General features: G+C 37.8%; 1 protein-coding gene across 2 annotated transcripts in view; it reads left to right on the plus strand.

The window, feature by feature from the left end:
• Positions 1-22,790, plus strand: part of CMYA5 (cardiomyopathy associated 5) — a 146,261-nt gene that overhangs the window by 55,552 nt on the left and 67,919 nt on the right. For both annotated transcript variants that reach the window (XM_044663303.1, XM_044663316.1), the window contains 6 exons: positions 1,121-1,216; positions 3,094-3,327; positions 5,016-5,038; positions 11,113-11,231; positions 15,326-15,475; positions 21,469-21,615. In XM_044663303.1, coding sequence (XP_044519238.1) covers positions 1,121-1,216; positions 3,094-3,327; positions 5,016-5,038; positions 11,113-11,231; positions 15,326-15,475; positions 21,469-21,615 — 769 coding nt within the window. The remainder of the gene's footprint in view (positions 1-1,120; positions 1,217-3,093; positions 3,328-5,015; positions 5,039-11,112; positions 11,232-15,325; positions 15,476-21,468; positions 21,616-22,790) is intronic.

Below are 22,790 nucleotides of genomic sequence, written 5' to 3' on the forward strand. Positions count from 1 at the left end.
TTTGGGTATCATAGCTAATATCCTATATGATTCATAAAAGTTGGGGATTTAAAGTTATGTTGTCTCAAGTGATTAAAACCTATCTTAAATATTTGAAATTTAAAACTTTAATTGCTCCCCCCCCCCAAAAAAAGGAGTGAGCTCTGAGCTAGTAATTTTCATGCCTGAAGCAACATAAACCTCTTTCAGGGCAAAGAGCATGAAATGTGCCCTTATATAGACTTCAGGTATTTGGGAGATATGTATTTTTGTTGTCTTAGTTTCTGAATATATTCCTCCTCTTTTCCCTACCCAGAGAACTGTCTTTTCTAATAAAGAATGAAAAAGCAACAGAAAAAAAAAAGAAATTAACCAACACAGGAAGCAAGACTAACTGTACATACAATGTTCCAAATCCATAATCCTACACTTTTGTAAAGAGAGGGAGGTGCATTTTTTCTTATCTCTTTTTCTGGTGTAAGCTTGGTTTTTTTTAAAAAAAATCCTTACCATTCATTTTAGAATCAATACTGTGTCATTGGTTCCAAGGCAGAAGAGAGATAAGGGCTAGACAATGGAGGCAAAGTGACTTGCGCAGGGTCACACAGCTAGGAAGTGTCTGGGGCTAGATTTGAACCCAGGACCTCTCGTCTCTGGGCCTGGTTCTCAAACCACCAAGCCACCCAGCTGCCCCCAAGCTTGGTTATTATAATTACACAGGATTCATTTTTGTCATATAAACTTTTTAAGCTAGAACAACAGCAGCCCCTGTGCGCAGAAAGACCAGGACATTGTGGGAGAGGGCATCAGAAAAGGTGGAGGGGCAGGGTAGGTGGTAACAGGATAGGATAGGCTCAGGTGTGAACCCCAAGGAGATGGAGTAGAGAAAGTGGACTATTTAGCAGCTTTCTATTTTAATTAGTTCTTTTCACTATTTAGGGAGAAAGAACTGAAAACTACAAACAGACTAGAATTTAAGAATACCTCAAAGGAACAAGTAGCAATCATGTAAACAAATAGCTCTCAAAAATATCAATGTCTTTGTGGGATGTATTTATAAGACTAGATGTTGGTGACTGCAAAATATTACCAAGGCTTTTTCCTCAAATATTATATAGTTAACCTTTTTTTTTAAATTCAGATTCAATTAGGGGAATTTCTCGAGAATTTAAAAGAAAAGTCCCTGAAGATTGAAGCATTTGTTACTGAGATAGAATCATTCTTCAATACTATTGAGGTGAGTTGCTGCATTTAGTTCCCTACTAATACCTCTTTCTAAAGGATTTAGTTTATTCAACTAGTAAGGAATTGAATTGTTTTTGCTTATGTTTTGTCCATAGTTGACTTATTTTTTGCCTTTAGAAATGACTGTCTCTAAAGCACTCTCTCTGTGTAAAATCAGTGAGACCATTCTAAGTAAAGACAAAAGGACCAGAGTTTACCTTTTCCCACGACAGTTTCCATAATTAGGATGGGAGAGTCATTAAATAAGCAACATGCTGTCCATAGAAAATCCACTCAGAACTTAAACCTCACCCTTGTTGCATTTAAGTCAATAAGCCAACAAGAATTTATTAATGAACTATTTACTATATGCTTGGCACTGTAAAACAGCCTCTCCCTCAAAGAGCTCACAACCTACAGGGGAAAACAACATGTAGAAACAAGATATATACAGGATAAATTAGAGATAATCTCGGAGGGAATTAAATAAATGTATAATGATTAGAATTAAAATAGTCTAAATTAGAATGAAAAATTAAAGAGTACCAGCAAAGACTTCTTGTAGAAGGTAGGATTTTAGCTGAAATTTGAAGGAAGCCAAGGAAGCCATGAAACAGCGGTGAGGAGGGAGAGGTGGAGATGAGCAGGATGAAATCACAAAATCTCAGGACAAGAGCATAGGGGATAGTGGCAAATAGCTTTGGGTTTCTAGTTACTAGTTCCTTCCTATTTATTCATTATGTCCCAGAGGTGTTCATTGTCAACCTAGGTTCTAAATTCCTTGAAGATAGGAACTGTTTTGCTTTAATTTTAGCATTTTTTAGCACTTAGCATATTTGCTTACACAGAGTTGGTGCTTAATAAATGCTTTTTGAATGGAAGAATTAATAAATGAGTCGACAAGTGAGGGACCCGTGACAGAAATGGCAAAATGACAGAGATCTAGGGCCATTAGTAAAGGTTTTCCCCCCAATGACAAGCCCTATGAGCTAGTCTGATCAAGCATCTGAATGCATCAGAAAGGACAGAATTGTTCCATCTTGCATATTATATAGAGTCGTGTTCCCACTAAGGAAAATGTATGGGGTATAGCAAACTATTCAACACCCTGGTTATTTCTACAAAGATAGGATGACTTAACTGATCAGCAAAGGGCCTTGAATTTAGTCCCTAAATTTGGTAAAGACTAGTCATGGAGCTTTACTCTAAGAGGCTCCTTCTGTGTCTTTTGAGTACTTATGAATGTCTTTTTGGTACTTCAGTCACTGAACTCTTTCACATGTAGTCTAAAATAGACCCCCCCTTATGTTGTTTTGCTCTTTTTAAAATTAGATCTGTGGTTTCATTGGAATAGAGGTCTCCCAATGAGAAAACATCTTTTTTGCAATGCAAATCAGTGTCTGCTAAGCAACTTGAGAGTTATTTGAGACACTGAGCAGTTAAACAACCTATCTAGGGTCACAATCAGAATGAGTCAAAGGCATAACTTGAACCCATTTATTTCTGACTCTAAGAGTAGCTCTCTACTCATGACGCCTGTGATGGATAAAAGGGTGGACACTAAAATTGGGGGGGTGCTCTGCTTCCCTTGCTGAGTGACAGAGGGGTAAAAGGTGATTGAGGTGATAAGAGAGGAATGCCCTTCTAAAGTTTTGCTTTTGGATAGTTTAATAAAATTCTGGTATGTTGGAAGTCTTTCTCCTCCCCTCCATCACATACTGTATATCCACTCCTTTATGTTTTCAGAAAAATGGAATTCTTACGCTAGAATATTAGACAGTTACAGCCTTCAAGTTTACTTGAGACTGATACTTTAAAGAAGAATCATGTCTCAATAATGTAATTACATATCTTGCATTTGCACTGGCTTTAGAAGTATACATTTTCCAGGAAAACTGTAGCAAAAATGAGAAACGACTTGAAGAACAGAATGAAGAAATGATGAAGAAGGTGCTGGCCCAGTACGATGAGAAGGCACAGAGCTTTGAGGAGGTGAAGAAGAGAAAAATGGAATACCTGCATGAGCAGATGGTGAATTTTCTACAGTCTATGGATACCGCCAAGGAGACTCTAGAGACAATCGTAAAGGAAGCAGAAGAACTTGATGAGGCTGTTCTCCTGACCGTAAGCACAAATTAAAGGAGTGCCAATCACTTTATTGCTCATGAGGGCCATTGACCCTCCTGTTTTTAAAAATAGATCTCACTTACTTTTCTATATATATCCCCTGCAGTTACTCATTCAGAAGAGCACTCATCATGCTAATTTCTCTTTTTTCTTTTTAAGTTGGGCATTGACTCTCTGGCAAGTTCCGTCAATCCTAGACTACCAGAACATTTATCACTGGGACAATGGGGATGGGGGGGGGGATGGAGGAGCATCAGGAGGCATGGGTACTAACTCTCTGTCCTGGGAGGCTGATGTATTCCTTTTAATGCAAAGAAGGAAGAGAGTTCAGCCTTCAGGTCCAAAATCAGTCCCAAAGCTTCCCTGTATTCTTTTCTTCACTTGATCCTGACTGTCCCTCTCAGGTGAACTTCTCCCACTTGACTGTGCCCTCTCTTCAATCTGAACTGTTTTCTCCTTTGCCCCATTCCTTCAAGTGTCATGAGATGAACAAATCTAAGTTGATGGGCTGATTCATCTTAAGATGTTAATGGATGATAATGGCATAACGTGTTTGCATTTGAACAGACAACTTAATATCTTAGCCCAAAAGGTTAAGGTTGACTTTGTGGTAGAGAGCTCTTTTAGTGCCCTTCAGACCCATTTAAAGTTTCTCTTCCATAAGGTATTCCAAAAAACCAGCTGCTAGACTCACCCTCTAGTCAAAAGCAAGTAGTCAGTAGAAATGGTTTCTTGTAGTGGTGGGGAGTCACTAACATGTTCTAGGACTGGTGCGAAATCACATCTTGTTTCTGGACAGGGAATAGGGGAGTTATATCTTTTTAATATATATATATATATGCATATATATATGGTTTTTCCCAGTTATGTGTAAAAATAATTTTAAACATGTATTTTCTAAAATGCTGAGTTCAAGATCCTCCCAATATGAGATGTTTGTCCAAGATGGCAAACAATTTGATCTAGGTTATACTTGGCTACCATCTTTTGTTGGTGGAGAAATTGCTTCCCAAAATCTCCCATGCCTCCTGAAACTTCCAGCAATGCATAACTGTAGAGAAAGGCAGAAAGGAAGAATGTTCATTTGTCTGTTTGACAGTGGGGGCACAGTCAATAAATTCAAGTGGGAGCCATGATACAAATTAGATAGGTAGACATCTACAGTCTAAAAGGAGAACTAAAACTAAGAGCTTGCTTAGACCTTAATCTTGAGGTGGGAGGGAGGGATGGGAAGAGGGTGAAGATCTTGTTCTTGTGAAGTCATGTGTAACATTTACAAAGTTCTTCCTGGTCCCTAATAATAGTATCCAGTTCTCTCATTCAGAGTATTTTCTTCTCAGCAATAAACTCTAAACAGAGCAAATTTTAGTCATTCTTGTTGTTTCAGTAACTAAAAAGCCCCTTAACTTAAGCCTCTGTCAATCCCATTTTGTTGATGAGTGAGCTGAAGCAAAGCAAATTTCCAGGCTTCACTTTGAAATAGCAGCAGAACCTGAATGAAACCTAAGACCCCTTTCCACAATCTATGTGGTTTTTGTTTTTTGTTTTGGTCTTTGGCGAACCCATCAAGAGAGAAATAGCTTTAGCAGAGATGTGGGAGGGTTGTTTGAAAGGATGCACAAACTTGAGGTTACTGTTTTCTGCTTTGTGGTATTAATTAGCTTCTTTTTCTTTTCTTTCACCAGTCATTTAATGAGATCAATGACAGGTATATGAAACTTGGCCTTAGCATGCCTTAGTGGTTACTGAGCATAGCATGTTTGGATGCTATATTAATCCTTTAAAGCTTCAAATAAACTGTGCTGACAGACTAAAGACCATCAATTTAACAAGCCATGAGATATTCTTCTTTAGTGCCTATCCTTTTGGAGACCAAGTAACACTTTTAGGATGCACCATATTGATTTAGGAAGCAATTATATATAATTGTTTCCTAAATGCTATATATATTTTATTTATGCATATATGTGTGTATACATACATATATAAAATATATATGTATAGCATTTTCAACTATCCATTTTAGAACTGCTCTTTATGTATAAACCTGCTCTATATTGATGTCTCCTTTTAGTACACAAAATAATTTTGAAAGTACTTAGAATTATTAGTTAAATATTAATGCATAAAAAAGTCCTGTGTTCCTTGCATGATTTTCATGAATCCCAGTAAAGGTTTTCTTGAGTTTTGGGTTCAGAAGATAGTGATGTTTTTATCTCCTCTCCTTAGACTAAGCAAAACTTCCTTTTTTTAGTGGTTTCCTTTAAAATCTAAGTTGAATGTTTCTTTTATTCTAGAGGCATAAAAATTAGTGAAATTGGCATAAATTGTATGTACATGCAAAACTAGATCCATAGTAGTAGTTGAATTTATGTAGTACTTTCACGCTTGCAAAGTGCTTTATAAGTATTATCTCATTTGATCTCTACAGTAACCTTGGTAGGTAGATGTTATTATTCTCTCCATTTTACAGATAGGGAAACTGAGGCAGACAGATGAAGTGACTTGCCCAGAGTCACAAAACTAATGAGTGTCTGAGGTCAAATTTGAACTGAGGTCTTCCTGACTTCCTGACTCTCTAGCCACTGTACCACCTAACTCCCATTATATCATTTGGAGTCAGGGTCATCCTAAGAATTGTTAGAAACTTGTCTTGAGAGACTGGTCAATTTTTGGATGAGTCTCTAGAGTCTTAGGCCAACCTGCCTCATTCTAGTGATGCCCTTTCCTCTTTCCCCGCTTCAAAGCCTGAAATAGCTATAGGGTAAGAAACTTCAGACAACTCTCAAAGATCTGAAATATTTTCTACTCACTGACCCATATTTTTTCTTCCCTTTTTCTGTTAACTTGTTACTTGAAATGGCATGCTGATCAAATTGTGATTTAATGTAAAGAAAAAACCAGAAAATATCTATGATATGTTATGATATGGAAAAAATAAGCAAAAATCAGAGTTCCAATTTAATTGGAAAGAAATGAAACTTCACAGTATAATATTTTCTTGAAAGAATTAGGAGATGTCTCATCAGTTTAAGACTTAACTATTTAATTTTTGAAGCAGCTCACAATTACACATAAGTTTTGTAAAGAGAAGTAACAAATTACAATTACCTTCCTACTATCAGAGGTAAGACTTTTAGGTTACTTTTCAAAAGTTTTCTCCATTTCATCCTCTATTCCCAGCTGAAGATTTGTAATTTTAGTGGATTCCAATTAATAACTTCTATATTCCTTTTTAAAAAGGAGTGCCCTTAATCAAGCAGTAAGCAGATTTACAATAATTCTATCCTTTGGTGGTTCCCTAATCTCATCAATTTGGATGTTTTCTCCAATGATGCACATATCTATTCTTGCCTGTCTATTCTGGGTGATACTTGTTCATATCCTTCCATATGTTCTATAGAATGGATCCTTCTGGGGCAGCTGGGTAGCTCAGTGGACTGATTGAGAGTCATGCTTAGAGACAGGAGGTCCTAGGTTTAAATCCAGCCTCAGACACTTCCCAACTGTGTGACCCTCGGCAAGTCACTAGACCCCCATTGCCCACCCTTACCACTCTTCCACCAAGGAGCCAATACACAGAAGTTAAGGGTTTAAAAAAAAAAAGAATGGATCCTTCTGATATGCTGGAAGCCTTCTTTATTTTCGAGGTATATATAAAAGATATCATTAAAGCATTCTGGCTATCTGCCCTTCATCCCTTGCTCTTTCTAAATTACTAGTTCAACTTTTTGCTCCTTTTCATCACTGAAGTTCCTCATAGAGCAGTGATGGGCAAACTTTTTAAAGAGGGGGCCAAAGGAAAGGAAATGCTCATCTCTCAGTCTGTTTCTAAGGCAACTCTTTTGAAGTTTCATTGTATTGTATCCTACTCATTGTATTTGTCAGATTAGGAATAATGTTGCACGGCCAGATAGAACATTTCAGGGGGCCGCATCTGGCCCACAGGCCATAGTTTGCCCATCACTGTTCTAGAGTATATGTCATAGGTTCCTAAGATCCATAATGTACTTCTCCATTTCCTTCTACGACATTCATTTTTTTTAATCCTTACCTTCTGTTTTATAATCAATACTGTGTTTTGGTTCTAAGGCAAAAAGAGCAGTGAAGGTTAGGCAATGGGGCTTAAGTGACTTGTCCAGGGTCACATAGCTAGGCAGTATCTGGGGCAAGATTTGAACCCAGGATCTTATGACTCTAGGCTTGGCTCTCAATCCCCTGAGTCACTTAGCTACCCCCTTATGGCATTCATTTTCAGATCTTTTTCAAAAAATTTTATTTTTAATTAAATTTTGTCTTTATTTTATTCTAGTAACAAATTTACACATAAGTTTTCCAAAGTTACATGATTCATGTTCTTTCCCTCCCCTCTTCCCTCCATTCTCCCAGAGTTGACAAGCATTTCTACTGGGTTATACTTGTTTTATCCCTAAAAACACATTTCCATATTATTTATTTTTGTAAGCAAATAATCTTATAAAACCAAAACCCCAAATCATATACCCAAATAAACAAGTGATAAATCATGTTTTCTTCTGCATTTCTACTCCAACAGTTCTTTCTCTGGAGATGGATAACATTCTTTGTCATAAGTCCCTCAGAACTGTCCTGTTAGCAACAAAATCTACCACATTTGATCATCCCACAATATTCCAGTTACTGTGTACAATGTTTTCCTGGTTCTGCCTGTTTCACTTTGCATTAGTTCATGTAGGTCTTTCTAGCTCTCTCTGGAATCATCCTGTTCATCTTTCCTTACAGCACGATTGTATTCCATCACCATCATATACCACAATTTGTTCAGCCATTTCATTTTCAGTTCTTTGAGGACCCAAATCAGTTTATACAAATTGGAATACATGGATAATTATTTGCTTATTTATTGCAAATGGTATTGCAATGATCCTCATTTGAATTGTGATGTGCATGTGTATGAGTGCGCGTGAGTGCTGAAGTCTGAGCTCAGGCAAGCTCATGTTCACTTGCTTAACTAGATAAACTTCTTTAACACTTTAAAAATTTGACATAAAGTTTTGGTGCTTCTAAAAATCAGCACACTAATTTGTGAACAATGAGCTAATTTGGTTTTATATTTAAATTTGACTTACCTGTGTGCCCTTTTAGTGGTTTTAATTTGATTGTTCCACTGACAATTGATTTGGTCCCACGGAATATGCATGTCTATGAAAGAAGGAACACACCTTGGAGATCCATTTCTCTGAAAAAAAAAATCCAGAATTTGGTAAAAAGATGTGAGCAATTAAATAGAGCATTAAAAAAAAAAACACCCCTCCCCCCATTGCCAAGAAATTGGTGAAGCTTAATTGCTTTGCAAGAAAAAAACCCCTTTCATGTCCCCAGAACTTCCCTGGCTCTAATGCTATTCTCTTTAGTAATATGTGCTAATTACCTCCAGTTCTTGGGCTTTTGTTTTCTCTCTCTCTCTCTCTCTCTGTCTCTCTCCCTCTACCTCTCCCCGATTTCTCCCCCACCTCTTTCTCTATCTCTATCTCTGTCTCTCTCTTTCTCTGTCTCTTCCCCATCTCTTTCTCTTTCATTGTCTCTCTCTCATTCTGTCTCTCCCTCCTCCCTCCAGCTGCCTTTGAAGGCAGTTCACTTCTAGTATATTAAATAATTTTTCCTGCATTAAAAAAAAATCTTTCAGCTACAAGGCTGCTGTCAAGTTGCTCAGACTCAAAATTTGCATATCTTGAAAAACACATTTGCTTAGAAAATGCTGCTCTGTTCGGGGCATGCATCTATTTCTAATTTTGTTCCTCTGAGTCGAAGACATGTAAAAGATGGTCGTCCAAATCATTCTATGTACTACTTATGAATAAAGATGAGCCCTTGCACTTCTATGTCCTGGCAATTTTGAAGTGGTAATAGCATCAGGGTAAAGTGGAAAATGCAAACAATGACAATATCTTCACTTGTCATGTTTTGGTATGTGAAAAGTTCACCATTAGGACAGCCATATTTATTGGTCTAGCGCTAGCCCATTGTATGCGGTGTTGTACTTAGTGCTTGAGAGTCATAATAAAGAAAACCACAAAAGTTTTCTATTGGATCATAGGTTTAGAGCTGGAGGGAGGGATGCTTAGAGGTCATCCAGTCCAACCCTCTCATTTTATAGGTAAGGAAGCAGACTCATTGACTTGCATAAAGTGGTAAGTGGCAGAAATGGAATTTGAACCTGGGTCCTCTGACTCCAAGTTCAGCAGATCATCTTCCTGATTCCCTTTCGAATCAAATTCTCTAGAACCCTTTCTCCTTGAGCAAGTTGAAAGTATATTTCATAGCTCTAAGCAGAGGACCCTGAGCACAATAGACACATTATATTTCTTGAATAGGGGCAGCTAGGTGGAGCAGTGAATAGAGTTCCAGTCCAGGAGTCATGAAAACTCATCATTCTGAGTTCAAATCTGGTCTCAGATACTTCCTAGCTGTGAGATCCTGAGCAAATCACTTAATCCTCTTTGTCTCCATTTCCTCATCTGTAAAATGGGCTGGAGAAGGAAATGGAAAATCACTATGGTATCTTTGCTCAGAAAACCTCAAATGGGGTTATAAAGAATCTGACATGACTAAAACAAATGAATAATAGAAACCTATTCAATAATTTGATTTCTTGGGGCATTCTGTGAAGAAGATATTAGGTCTGTGAGAAAGATTCCCATTCTAACTCAAACTTCATTGTCAATTTAACCTTGACACAATTTTTTTTTGTTTTTTTTTGGCTCCATCCTTAGAAAACAGGACAATGACTACTTTTCATTGGTTACAGTCGCTATAGTACCAAAGGTTATATGAGAGATTATGAGAGAACTGTAGAATATGAGGAATTGTGTCAGCCATCCTCATCCCATAATTAGGAGGTTCTTTCTTGTTTGGGGGGGACTGTTGGGGGGGAAGGCCACTAGAGCCTTACAAGAAGGAAGAATCATAAAATCTAGAACTGTGATTAGTTTAGTCCCCTAATATTGAAGCTGTGAAGCTTCATTTAATTGGTGTACTTAATGGTGAAGGAGGTATAGTATAACTGGTTAGTTTTCAAAAAAGACATGAAGGACTTATACACAGGCCATTTAGGTTATGCCATAAATGCAAAGGCTGCTGGGAAACCTTTCCCTTTCCCATCCTACACCTTCCCCCCTACCCAGATGACTGATTCCACTATGACCTCCAGGAACAGTTCTCTCAATCTCCACATCCCTCTCAAGACTCTGGATGCCTAGTCAAGCCCACAAGGGGCTCTCTTTTGGACATTTGTATATGAAAGAGTCCTAAGACCCTCGAAAGAGGCCTGATGACAGGAGAGAAAAATAGCAAGGATACCTCACTCCCAGATTCTTAGGGTTCTAACAGGACTAGAATAGAATTTTCACTTTCTCAGAGGAAAAAAATCCCAACCTCTATATAACCGAAGGGAAGAGACTAATAGGACTAATTAACCATCAAAATCATAGGAGGGATTTTGATAATGGAGTTGTACAACTTTCAAAGTATAACCGTTGAAGTCCAATTATTTGACAGCATCTTTTTAATTGTAAGGATTTTTGACTCAATGAATAAATCCGATAAGACTGTGAGACCAACTATGTGAGAATAGTTAAAATCAATTTTTGAACATAAATTTTCAAATTTAGAAAGATTCGGTGACCTTTCTGGATTCTTGAAGGTGTCCAGATTAGGGGCAGAAATTTTGATTCCCCTCTCATTTTTCTCTTATTTTGTGAATGTAATTCTCACTCTTACTTAGGAATATTTTCTCCCGGACAGGCTGCTTTCAGCAATGGAGAGCACAGCTTCTCTAGAAAACATTCCTACTGCATTTTCACTTTTTGAGCATTATGAAGACAGTTCAACAAGAAGTGACCAGACATTGAAACAAGTAGCAGGTAAGAACATTGACATAATACCTGGATTAAAATGAGACCGTTTTTTCAAAGCTTTTGGAATATGGAAAGAGATTAAAAGTAAAAACAGATATGGTCAGAAAACAACATTCATGGTTGTTATATTAAATGGTTAGGTTCTAAAATAAATCACAGTAAATAATACCATGCCATTTTAAAGGGCAACTAGATGGTACAGTGGATAGAGTGCTATGAATGGAGTCAGGAAGACCTGAGTTTAAATTTGGCTGCAGACACCCATTAGCCATGTGACTCTGGACAAGTCACTTAACCTCTGTTTGCCTCAGTTTCTTCATCTGTAAAATGGAGATAATAATACCTCTCAGGGTTGTTGTGAAGATCAAATGAGATAATAATGGTAAAGCACTTAGCACAGTGCCTGACACATAGTAAGTACTATATAAATGTTAGCTATTATTATTAATAGTCAGGATGAGCTGAGTTCAAATTTGGCTTTGGACATTTATTAGCTGTGTGACCCTGGGAAAGTCACTTAATCCCATTTACCTCCATTTCCTTGACTGTAAAACGAGTTGGAGAAGGAGATGGCAAATCATTCCAGTATCTTTACCAATAAAACCCCAAATGGAATCACAAAGAGTTAGTGACAACTGAAACCTTAAACAACAACGTTATTATTAAGACTTAAAGGGGGAGGGGCAGCAAGGTGGCTCAGTGGATTGAGAGACAAGTGTAGAGTCAGGAGTTTACTTTCATGGTTTCATGGGTTTAGATCTAGCCTCAGACACTTCCTAGCTGTGTGACCCTAGGCAAATCACTTAACCCCCATTGTCTAGTCCTTGCCACTCTTCTGCCTTAGAACCAATACACAATTGGTGGAAGGTAAGGGTTAAAAAAAAGATTAAATAGGTAAGTTCTGTAGCAAATCACAATAATTAGTGCCATGCCACTTCAAGGGGCAACCATGGGATGAAATGTGTAGAATATCAGATCGAGAGTCAGGAAGACATGAGTTCATATTTGATTTCAGACACTTACTGGCTTTGTGATCCTAAGCAAGTCATTTAACTTCTATTTGCCTCAGTTTCCCTATTTGTAAAATTACTATAACAACAGCACCTACCTTCTAGAGTAATTGTGAAAATTCAAATGAAATAGTATCTATAAAGCATTTAGCACTATATCTGGCAAATAGTAGGTGCCATATAAATGTTAGCTGTTGTTGCTATTTTAAGAATAGACCCAGTGCCACTCACCTATAATCTCTGAAAATGGGAGGTAGAGGCTAGTGGATCACTTGAGTTTGGGAGTTTTAAGCTGCAGCACTGCTAAACCAATTAAGTGTTCACACTAAGTTTGGCATTGATATATAGTGAGCCCCTGGGAGGAGGGTTCACTAAGCTATCTAAGGAGGGGCAGACTGGCCTAGGTTAGAAACAGCAAGTCAAAAATTCTGTTCTAATAATCAAGAGGATCAAGCCCCTGACTGACCACTACACTCCCAGTTTGGATGAGATACTCAGTCTCAAAAAAAAGCAAAACCCAATATGTTTCCTTCTTGAACTTTCTGATTTGCTCTAAGATAGAAGGGGTGGGTGAAAGTATTTGGCAAAAATATTGTCCAATTGTCTATTTTCTTTTTAAAAAACACTTTCCCTCTATCCTTCTGGAGCTTATTTGCTTCATGTCATCAGCCAGGTAGAGTGAGAAAAATATATCAAATATTTTCAAATGTGTCTACTGGATTTCCCCTATAGGTGTCTTCTCTTCTCTCTTTTTCTCTGTCTCTCTGTCTGTCTCTGTCTCTGTCTCTGTCTCTCTCCCCGATCACCAAACCAACAGATTAGTTTAAAGAACTAATAGCTCTGCATCATCTTCTGTAGCCAACCAGCCAGCCACCCACTCAGCTGTCAGCAACATCCTGCAGGCTCTTCAAAATATTTTTTATATGCTATTTTGACAAACAGGACAATGAACATTATTTGGATTTCTCAAAGCTGCCGTGTTTCAGTGAAGCTACAAAGTTCCATTCACTGCATGCTAAAATACCACTCAGCCCTCCTTGTTAAAAATAATTCATCCTATGATATGCGACAGCTTTCCCAAAGAGTTCAGATGAGAGTTGTTTGAATTTTTCTTTCTTTCCTTTTCCCCTCCTCCCACCCTTCTTCCAATTTTGTCCCTGTAGGAAAAGTCTCAGTTTAGCAACTGGTAAAATATGGTTCTGTCTTAATGAAGTAATCAGGATAAAAGTGAAAAACTTCCATGTTTCATCCAGATGTGCTATCCACGCACTTCTCAGGTTTTGAAATATCTGGATGATTTAATGTTTCAGTTCTAAAAGATGTGTTCTGGCATGGCATCCCTGGTATAACTAAGTGGTCCATGTTCACTTTATAGGGCACACTAAGTTGAAATAGAGAAGACATCAATTCTCTCTCTGGGTATCTAGTGGGATAGTATGAATGATGATGGATCAGGACATTTTGACCAGTAGAACAGATATGTTGTTTCTGCTCTATTGATAATATGCTAGTGCCCAACTCAGGGAAATAGCAGTTGGATATTCTGGAAAATCTTAGTCAACACTAGATTATTATCTAGGCTGCATATCTACTACTAAGCAGACAGTAGTTTGTTAAAATTCACTTCAAAAGAAACCATTATGGAAATTAGTATCTAAATAGCATTCAGAATCCTGAGGTCGTACAATATTTCTGGCACAAGTCAGATCAGAGAGTCAAAGAATGAAGTTTTCTTTGAGGTCTCTTAGCAACTCTCTCACTTTTCAGATGAACAATAACAACAGCAAGCAATTATATAGCACTTCCCAAGTTCTAGGCACTATGCCAATCACTCTCATATGATCATTGGGAAGTAGGTGCTATGATTATAATCATTATTTTATAGAAAAAGGAAATTGAAGCAGAGGCTAAGTGACTTGCCCAAGGTCACCCAACTAGTAAGTGTCTAAGATCAGATTTCAACTCAGGTCTTCGTGAATCCACACACTAAAGAGGCAGAAGGAGGAAAAGAAATATTGTAGAATACTTGGATGCCATTTCAAACTCAGTAGCTAATTATACTTCAGTATTTTGATATTTCTTTGATCTCATCAAAATCAGTACTCCCTTCAGCAGTGCCAGGCTATAATCCATTCATGCCTGCCCATTGTGTGAGACCAAAATCACTATTTAAAAAAAATTTTTTTTTTTAAATTTCAGAAGGCTTCTCTTTAGGGCAGTGGTTCCCAAACTTTTTTGGCCTACCGCCCCCTTTCCAGAAAAAATATTACTTAGCCCCCTGGAAATTAATTTTTTTTAAATTTTAATAGCAATTAACAGGAAAGATAAATACACCTGTGGCCATCACCACCTCCCTGGATTGCTGCGGCACCCACCAAGGGGTAGTAGCGCCCATTTTGGGAATCACTGCTTTAGGGTAATGTAGGACAGAAAGAACCACCAAATAAATTTAAAATCATGCTTTCTTTTTTATCTGTGAAAGTTATTGTCCTTTCTTCATTATTTTCATGTCAAATAAATGATAGACAGATTTTTAAATCTTATAAAATTTTCAGGTAAATCGAGCAAATTGCTTTGTGTGGCTGCATATGCTCTTCATATTCAACATACAATCACAATTACCAGTTCTTTTTTTCCTAATAAGACACATAAAAAAACATGATAGTAATTAAAACGAGAAATTCCACTAGCTGTTTTAAACTGGCATCAGATACTTTAAAGATAGTTGGAAAAAAAAATGAATTGTGCTTTAAGAGTTTGATTCCTTTTTTTTCCTGAGTCACCATAGGTATGACCATTGTGGAAAGAGAAAATTGAAAAGGTAGCTCTAGCAGCTATACTTCAATTTTTTATCCATGTGTAAGCCATTTCCCCACAAACACTAGGCAGGCAGTGCAAACGGATCAACTGCTTGGCATGAAATTGCCTCATTTGTCTCCACTGTGATTGTTGAAACCATATTGGTTCACTCAGCATACTCAACTATAGCTTTCATATTTCAGGAAATTGAATCCATTTTGACATACCATCTTATAAAAAGAAGACTGGTAGCTTTCAAATTAGGAATGATCAATTTTGTTTTTATTCCAGTACCACAGCCTCCCATATTAGAACCTCAGGAACCCAACTCTGCCACCAGTACGACAATTACAGTTTATTGGAGTGTGAGGAAAGAGGACGTCGTTGAATCTTTCCAGGTCTACTGCATGGAAGATCCTCAAGAAGACAGTGAGGCAAATGGTAAGATTATGATGTGTAATATGCTCTATTACTAAGAAAAATTATGATTGGAATGGATTGAGTGATTCTCTAATTTGATCAATAAAGGGTGATAAATACAATCCACCTATAATTTTGTAGATAAGTCTTAGAGAATTGTCCGAGGCACTGCTCATTGATTTGCCCATGTTCATATAGCAAATAAGTTCCACAAAAGCAATTTGAATCTAGATGTTCTAGTCCCCCACTTTTTATTCTTATTTGATATTTTGTTATATATAATTCAAATTAATTCAAGAGTTTTTTTGTATCTACAAATGTATAAGGCATGGTACTTTGGGGATACACAAATGAAAACATATTGTATTCCTCACCCTCAAAGACCTTATAATCTAATGGAAGGCTGAGAGAGAACCAGAAATTATATTTAGATTAAGTATGGATAAAGACAATACCAAAAGAACAAAGGAGAGGCCAAGTCAAGGGACTTTAAGTTGGGAGAGACTACTTTCAGGAAGGATAGTGGTAGATGAAGGAAGCCTTTCCAGAGGAAGCAGCACTTTTGTAGGCAGTTGAAGGGAAAGGATTTTGATGGGGAGGGAGCTTATTTAATAATGGGGGACGGTCTACATAAATACACCATTGGAGAAAACATAGGATTAATTCTGGGGAATGGCTCTTTGGTCACTTTGGTTGGAGCACAGAATACATTAAGGAAACTAGTAGGAGATAAAGCTGGGAAGGTAGTAGATTAAAAGCAAATTGGAGATGAATTTACATGCCAAGCTAAGGAGAGTATATTTTATCCAATTTGGTCAAAAGATTATTGTGGATCTATAGAAGACTGATTGGAGAAAGGAGAGATTAGAAATAGGTGGCCAGTTAGAAGTCTACCTTTATGATAAGAATGAGAGATGATGAATGCTTAATCTAGGGTAATAGAAATGAGCATGGAGAAACTCAAATGGATTTGAGAGATCTTGTAGGAATTGATTTAATGGGATTTGACAACTGATTAGATATGGGGAGAGAGTTTAGGCTCAAAGATGGCTTTGAGGGTTTGAATGTGGATAACTGCAGGATAGTGGGGCTGCTATCAACAAAAATAGGAAAATTGGGAGAAGGAAGAGATTTTTGTCAAGGTATAGGGGAGAGAATATATGGTGACTGACTTCAATGGCTTCATAAAGTAGAAGGAGGTGAGGAGGAGGAGCAGGAGTTAAAGGATTAAGGAGAGAGAAGCTTTAGAACAGTGGCTAAGAGAACATGATTGAAAGGCAGTTATACTTGTAGGTTAATAAATTCAGGTTAGAGGGTGATAATGTGATAGTCAATACAATTTCATTGCTTTCTTGAGCAGTGGCTGGAAGCTTGGGAATCAGAAGAGAGAAGGTGGATGGTTGGTGGTAGTGACTTAGCATTGAGGGGTAGGAGGTTAGGAACAGCAGAAGAACAGAGATGAGATTCAAAGGTGGAAGACTATGTGTTGTTGAAATGAACAACCACAGAGACTATAGGGCAGGTTAGGTGACATAGTGGATAGAATTCCAGGACTGAAGTCAGGTGTCATCTTTCTGAGTTCACAACCTGCCTCGGACATTTACTACCTGTGTGACACTGACCTAGTCACTTAACCCTGTTTGCCTCAGTTTCCTTTTCTATAAAATGAGCCAGAGAAGGAAATGAAAAAGCTATCTTTGGCTAGAAAACCCCAAACGGGGTCACAAAGAGTCAGATATAGCCATAAAAAGACTGAACAACAAGAGAGACTTTGAAACCAGAAAAAGAGTGATGGGCTGAGAGAAGGAGGGATTGAGGTGTTAGAGGTCATGATGAAGATGAAGAGAAGGTTCAGGAGACATGAGACAACGAAAAGGGGGACAGAAAGAAAACTAGGATGAGAGGAGAAATTTAGAGTTCAGAATCTTGAGTAAATTTTAGCTGATGATGGCTGAGTGATCCCTCTATTGTGAGTGATTTAGGTTGAGTAGAGATGTAGTTAGGAGGATCAAAGAAGCTAAAGAACTGAAAAGGCAAGGGTGCTAGAAAAGTCATCAGAAGGTATACTGATATCCTGGATCTGATGCTTACTAGCTAGATGACTATGGATATCCAGCCTCTCTGAATCCCAGTTTCCTGATCTGCAAAATGGCAATTTAAATACCAACTTCTATAGGAAGCCTTTTCTAATACCCCAACAGCTAGTGCTTTCCCTCCCTGACTACTTTGTATTTATTCTGTTTATAATTACATATGTACTTCTTATCCCCACTCCCCCCAAATGTAATTGCCCTCAGAATAGAAAATGTTTCATTTTTATTTGTATCCTTAGCACAAATAGTGGTCACTTAAAAGTGGTATAGTAGATACTTAATAAATACTTATTGATTGACATTTATGTGACCTTGGGTAGGTTAACTAACCCCTCTGGATCTCAGGTCCTCATTTGAAAAGTGAGGATAATTGATCTCTAAGTTTCCTTTCCATTCTTTTTTTTTTTTTTTTTTTTTTAAATTTAAAACCCTTATCTTCTGTCTTGGAGTCAATATTGTGTACTGACTCCAAGGCAGAAGAGTGGTAAGGGTAGGCAATGGAGGTCAAGTGACTTGCCCAGGGTCACACAGCTGGGAAGTGTCTGAGGCCAGATTTGAACGTAGGACATCCAGCCTTTAGGCCTGGCTCTCAATCCACTAAGTCACCCAGCTAGCCCCTCTTTTTTGTTCTAAATCTATAACACTACAGCATGTTCAAGAGAATCCAACTTTCATTTAGTGACAGATCCTCTACAATCCCCTTATTTTACAGGGAAAGTATTTGAAGGTCAAGGAGTTTAACTGACTTGTTTAAGGAGAACCCATTAGAATCAGAAATTGAGCTCAATTCTTCTGACTCCAAAGTCAATGCTTTCCCACTGTACCTTCCTAGGAGCATAGGAATTTATTAACAATTGAACAGAAGTTCCTAAAGGCTCATTCAATCCAATGCAATAAACATTTAGTAAGTGACCAAGAAGGGCATGAGAATATGCAAGGCAAAGTAACGACAAAGCCCAAAAAACAGTGAAAAGGGAAAGTTGAGGCTGATAAGGCCTGGAAGTGGTAGAGATGAATTTGATATAGGTGAAAAGAACAGGAGGAAGTAGCAGGGAAGAAGTATTTTTACCTAAGGGAGCTGTGGTTCTGAATTCTGGTTTCTAGGTGAGCTAGAGACTAGCCATAAAGAAGGGGGCCAGTAGCTTATGGAATAAATCAGTTCCAAAGTTCTAATTAGGATGTTACCTAATTACCTAGAGTGAGGGAGGGAGTACTTCTCGAACGCCTCCTCCCTTGGGGTTCCCACATGTTTGATTGTAGTGGGAAGATCCAGAGGTTATGACAGCCAGAAGGGACCAGACAGGAAATAATCTTTAAATAAATTCAAATATAGGCTTGTTTTGTCTTTGATATCTCCACTTTCTTTGTCTACTTGCCTAGTTTCTCCGATTGTAGGAGCTTTGTCGCGCTCGATGTCGCTCAGTTGTTTCAGCCGTGCCCAACTCCTTGTGACCTCATTTGGGGTTTTCTTGGCAAAGATTGGAGTGGCTTGCTGTTTCCTTCTCCAGCTCATTTTACAGTTGAGGAAACTGAGGCAAATAGAGTTAAGTGACTTGGCCAAAGTCACATAACTAGTAAATGTCTGAGACTGGATTTGAACTCAGGAGGATGTCTTCCTGACTCCACAGTACCTGGTGCTCTCTTCACTGTGCCACCTAGAACTAGATATGGTCTCCTAATATAACATCTCACCTCTGAGCTTCTGGGGAATAACTATTTATCCACTTTCTTAACCCAACAAAAATGACCCGTCTTATACCCCAGACCATTGGAGTCTTCATCTTTTCCTGATAAGAGTTGGTTGAATGGGAAAACTAATCTTTGTTATCTGTTTTGGCCAATGGTGCTGGATGTGGAATTAGAAAGAGCTGGTTTCAAATCCTCCCTAAGGGACTTATGAGTTGTGTAACTATAGATATGTCTCATGCCTCTTTTTCTTCATCTGTAAAATGACAAGATTGAACACAATGCCTCCAAAATTCCTTCGAGTTCTAAATCTATAATCTTATGTCACATTATCCTTATTAGATAGATTTTAAATTCAGTTATTTTTCAATTAACAAAAAAACTTTTTTCCCCCTTTCCTCTTTCCCCTTTTGGGTAAAAAAAACAACACAAAAGCATTCAAACAAATATATTTAGTCAAGCAAAATAATTGTATTGGCCGTGTCCAAAAAATGTTTCATTATTTATGCATCTTAGATATATTTTAATAAAAAAAATTTGGGGGGGGGAGGGAGGGAGGCAATACCTTAATGCAAGTGAATGACACCAAAGGGAATTTAAGGCACAGGGGCAGGATTGAGACTATGTGGGAGAGATATTTTGACAATCTGGGTCTTCTGGCATCCCTCAAACAACAACATAGCAGATGACAACTTGTAGGCTGGGTGGGCCTTGCCAATAACCACTGCTAATTATAAACAAAAACATTTTAAAGTCTAATTCTTAATACTGTGCGCTTAAAAATGCTTGATTCCATTCAAAAAGTAATTGGTTGAGTATCTTAACTGGAGCAGTTATGAAGAACTGACATTTAAGAGTAATGAGGATGGAAAATAGAAATGAATGTGAATTAACTTAACAAAGTGAATGAATTGTCAGGAAGGGAGAAAATTTCAGCAAGAGTAATCAATTTGGTCCAAAGGGGAAGATTTGCAGAATAATATAAAGTAATGTTTACTCCTAATATTCAGAAGGTAGGAAAGTTTATGCTGTTTAAAAAAGGGAAATGTCACAATTAAAGAACAAAGTCACTTAGAATAACTTGTACCATCTCATTATCACTTAAACATTTCTATAAATTGCTCTTGGGTGAAACAAATTAATAATTCCTAGGGGCAGTTGGGTGGCTCAGTGGATTGAGAGCCAGGCCTAGAGATGGGAAGTCCTGGGTTCAAATCTAGCCTCAGACACTTCCTAGCTGTGTGACCCTGGGCAAGTGAAATGACCCTCATTGCCTAAACCTTATTGCTCTTTTGCCTTGGAACCAAAACACAGTATTGATTCTAATATAGAAGGTAAGGGTTAAAAAAAAAAAGAATAATAACTCAATCAGTAAAAGGAAGCCAAATTTGATACTTTAAAACATCAGTGCAACAGATTTAAACTTGTTTACTAGTCTGCTTGGTTGAAAAGGAGAAAGTTTGTCTTGCCAGATATAAATTTAGAAAATCTGACTTGTCCTTATCTCTTGTGATAGAATTGTTATGTAGTTTTAGTTTTGGGACAATTTTTAGGGAAAAAAGTTATTACTATTTAAGTCAACATAAGCAATAGACAAAAAGGTAGCCTTGCATCTCTGGGCTTATAGTCAAGGAGATATGAATTCTAATTTTACCTTTGACACTTACTTGTTGTATGACCCTGTCCAAATCACTTAACTTCCATGTGTCTGAGGCAACTCTCTGCTTAGTCATAGGCAGGTTGCAGGTCCCAGTTGGGAGCTTCCATAATGGGGTAGGAGTAGGGGTAGGGCAGGGCAGGACATGAACTGAAAAAAAAAATTGGTCTGCCAATTATTTGCATGTTCACCTGTATGATATGCAATTTTCAAATTGATTTTATTTTGAAATAATTATTAATATGAAAACACATTTTGCATTGGGGGAAGGGGAAGAAGGAAGTAGAGAATTTGGAATGCCAAATTTTAAAAAATGAATTTTAAAAATTGTTTTTGCATGTAATTGGGAAAACTAAAATGTTTAATTTTTAAAAATTTGAAGTCAGTATTAAAATAATTATGGAAAATAGTGTGCAAACCTTGATTAATTGAATATTCTTTCCTGACAAGTTTTCACATGGGATATGAGCATTCTGCCCAATACTAGGGGAAAAAAGTCACCAACCAACCTTTTAGATGGCTGTCCCTGTCAATGAACCATGTAGGGTAACTTGAGTCATTGTTTGTGTTTATTTTAGAATTGGTGGAAGAATATCGACTTACCGTAAAGGAAAGCTATTGCCTTTTTGAAGATCTTGAACCTGGCCGGTGTTACCAAGTATGGGTGATGGCTGTCAACTTCACAGGATGTAGCCTGCCGAGTGAGAGAGCCACTTTCAGAACTGGTAAGGGAACTATAGATGAATCTCCAATTCCTTGTTGACTAATTAGGATCTTAAAGGAATGAAATTGGGAATAAATTCTTATAATTCTCTCTCTTTTGAGGGAGCTGATGGTAAAGCTTCCATAGATACCAAAAGTCACTATTTATTTTAAAAAAGAAAGACATTGTTGTCATAAATCAGTTGTCCTTGATAGTATTTTTTAAAAGTCTAGTCTAGGGGGCAGCTAGGATGCTCAGTGGTTAGAGAGTCAGGCTTAGAAATGGGAGTTCCTGGGTTCAAATGTGGCCTTAGACACTTACTACCTGAGTGACTGTGGGCAAGTCACTTAATACTCATTGCCCAACTCTTGCTACTTTTCTGCCTTGGAACCAATACATGATATTGATTTTTTTTTAACATTTATTAATAATCATTTTTTAACATGGTTACATGTTTCATGCTCCTACTTTCCCCTTCACCCCCCGCACTCCCCCCACCCATGGCCGACGCACAATTCCACTGGTTTTGTCATGTGTCCTTGATCAAGACCAATTTCCAAATTGTTGGTGGTTGCATTGGTGTGGTAGTTTCGAGTCCACACCCTCAATCATGTCCGCCCCGACCCATGCGTTCAAGCAGTTGCTTTTCTTATATGTTTCCTCTCCTGCAGTCCTTCCTCTGAATGTGGGTAACATTCTTTACCATAAATCCCTCAGAATTGTCCTGGGTCATTGCATTGCTGCTGGTATAGAAGCCCATTACATTCAATTTTACCACAGTATGTCAGTCTCTGTGTACAATGTTCTTTTGGCTCTGCTCCTTTCGCTCTGCATCAGTTCCCGGAGGTCTCTCCAGTTTGCCTGGAACTCCTCCAGTTTATTATTCCTTTTAGCACAATAGTATTCCATCATCCGCATATACCACAGTTTGTTCAGCCATCCCCCAATTGAAGGACATACCCTCCTTTTCCAGTTTTTTGCCACCACAAAAAGCGCAGCTATAAATATTTTTGTACATGTCTGTTTATCTATGATCTCTTTGGGGTACAAACCCAACAATGGTATGGCTGGATCAAAGGGCAGGCAGTCTTTTATAGCCCTTTGAGCATGGTTCCAAATTGCCAGCCAGAATGGCTGGATCAGTTCACAACTCCACCAGCAATGCATTAATGTCCCAATTTTGCCACATCCCCTCCA

This window comes from Gracilinanus agilis, chromosome 1 (genome assembly GCF_016433145.1).
Source record: "Gracilinanus agilis isolate LMUSP501 chromosome 1, AgileGrace, whole genome shotgun sequence".
Lineage (NCBI taxonomy): Eukaryota > Metazoa > Chordata > Mammalia > Didelphimorphia > Didelphidae > Gracilinanus > Gracilinanus agilis.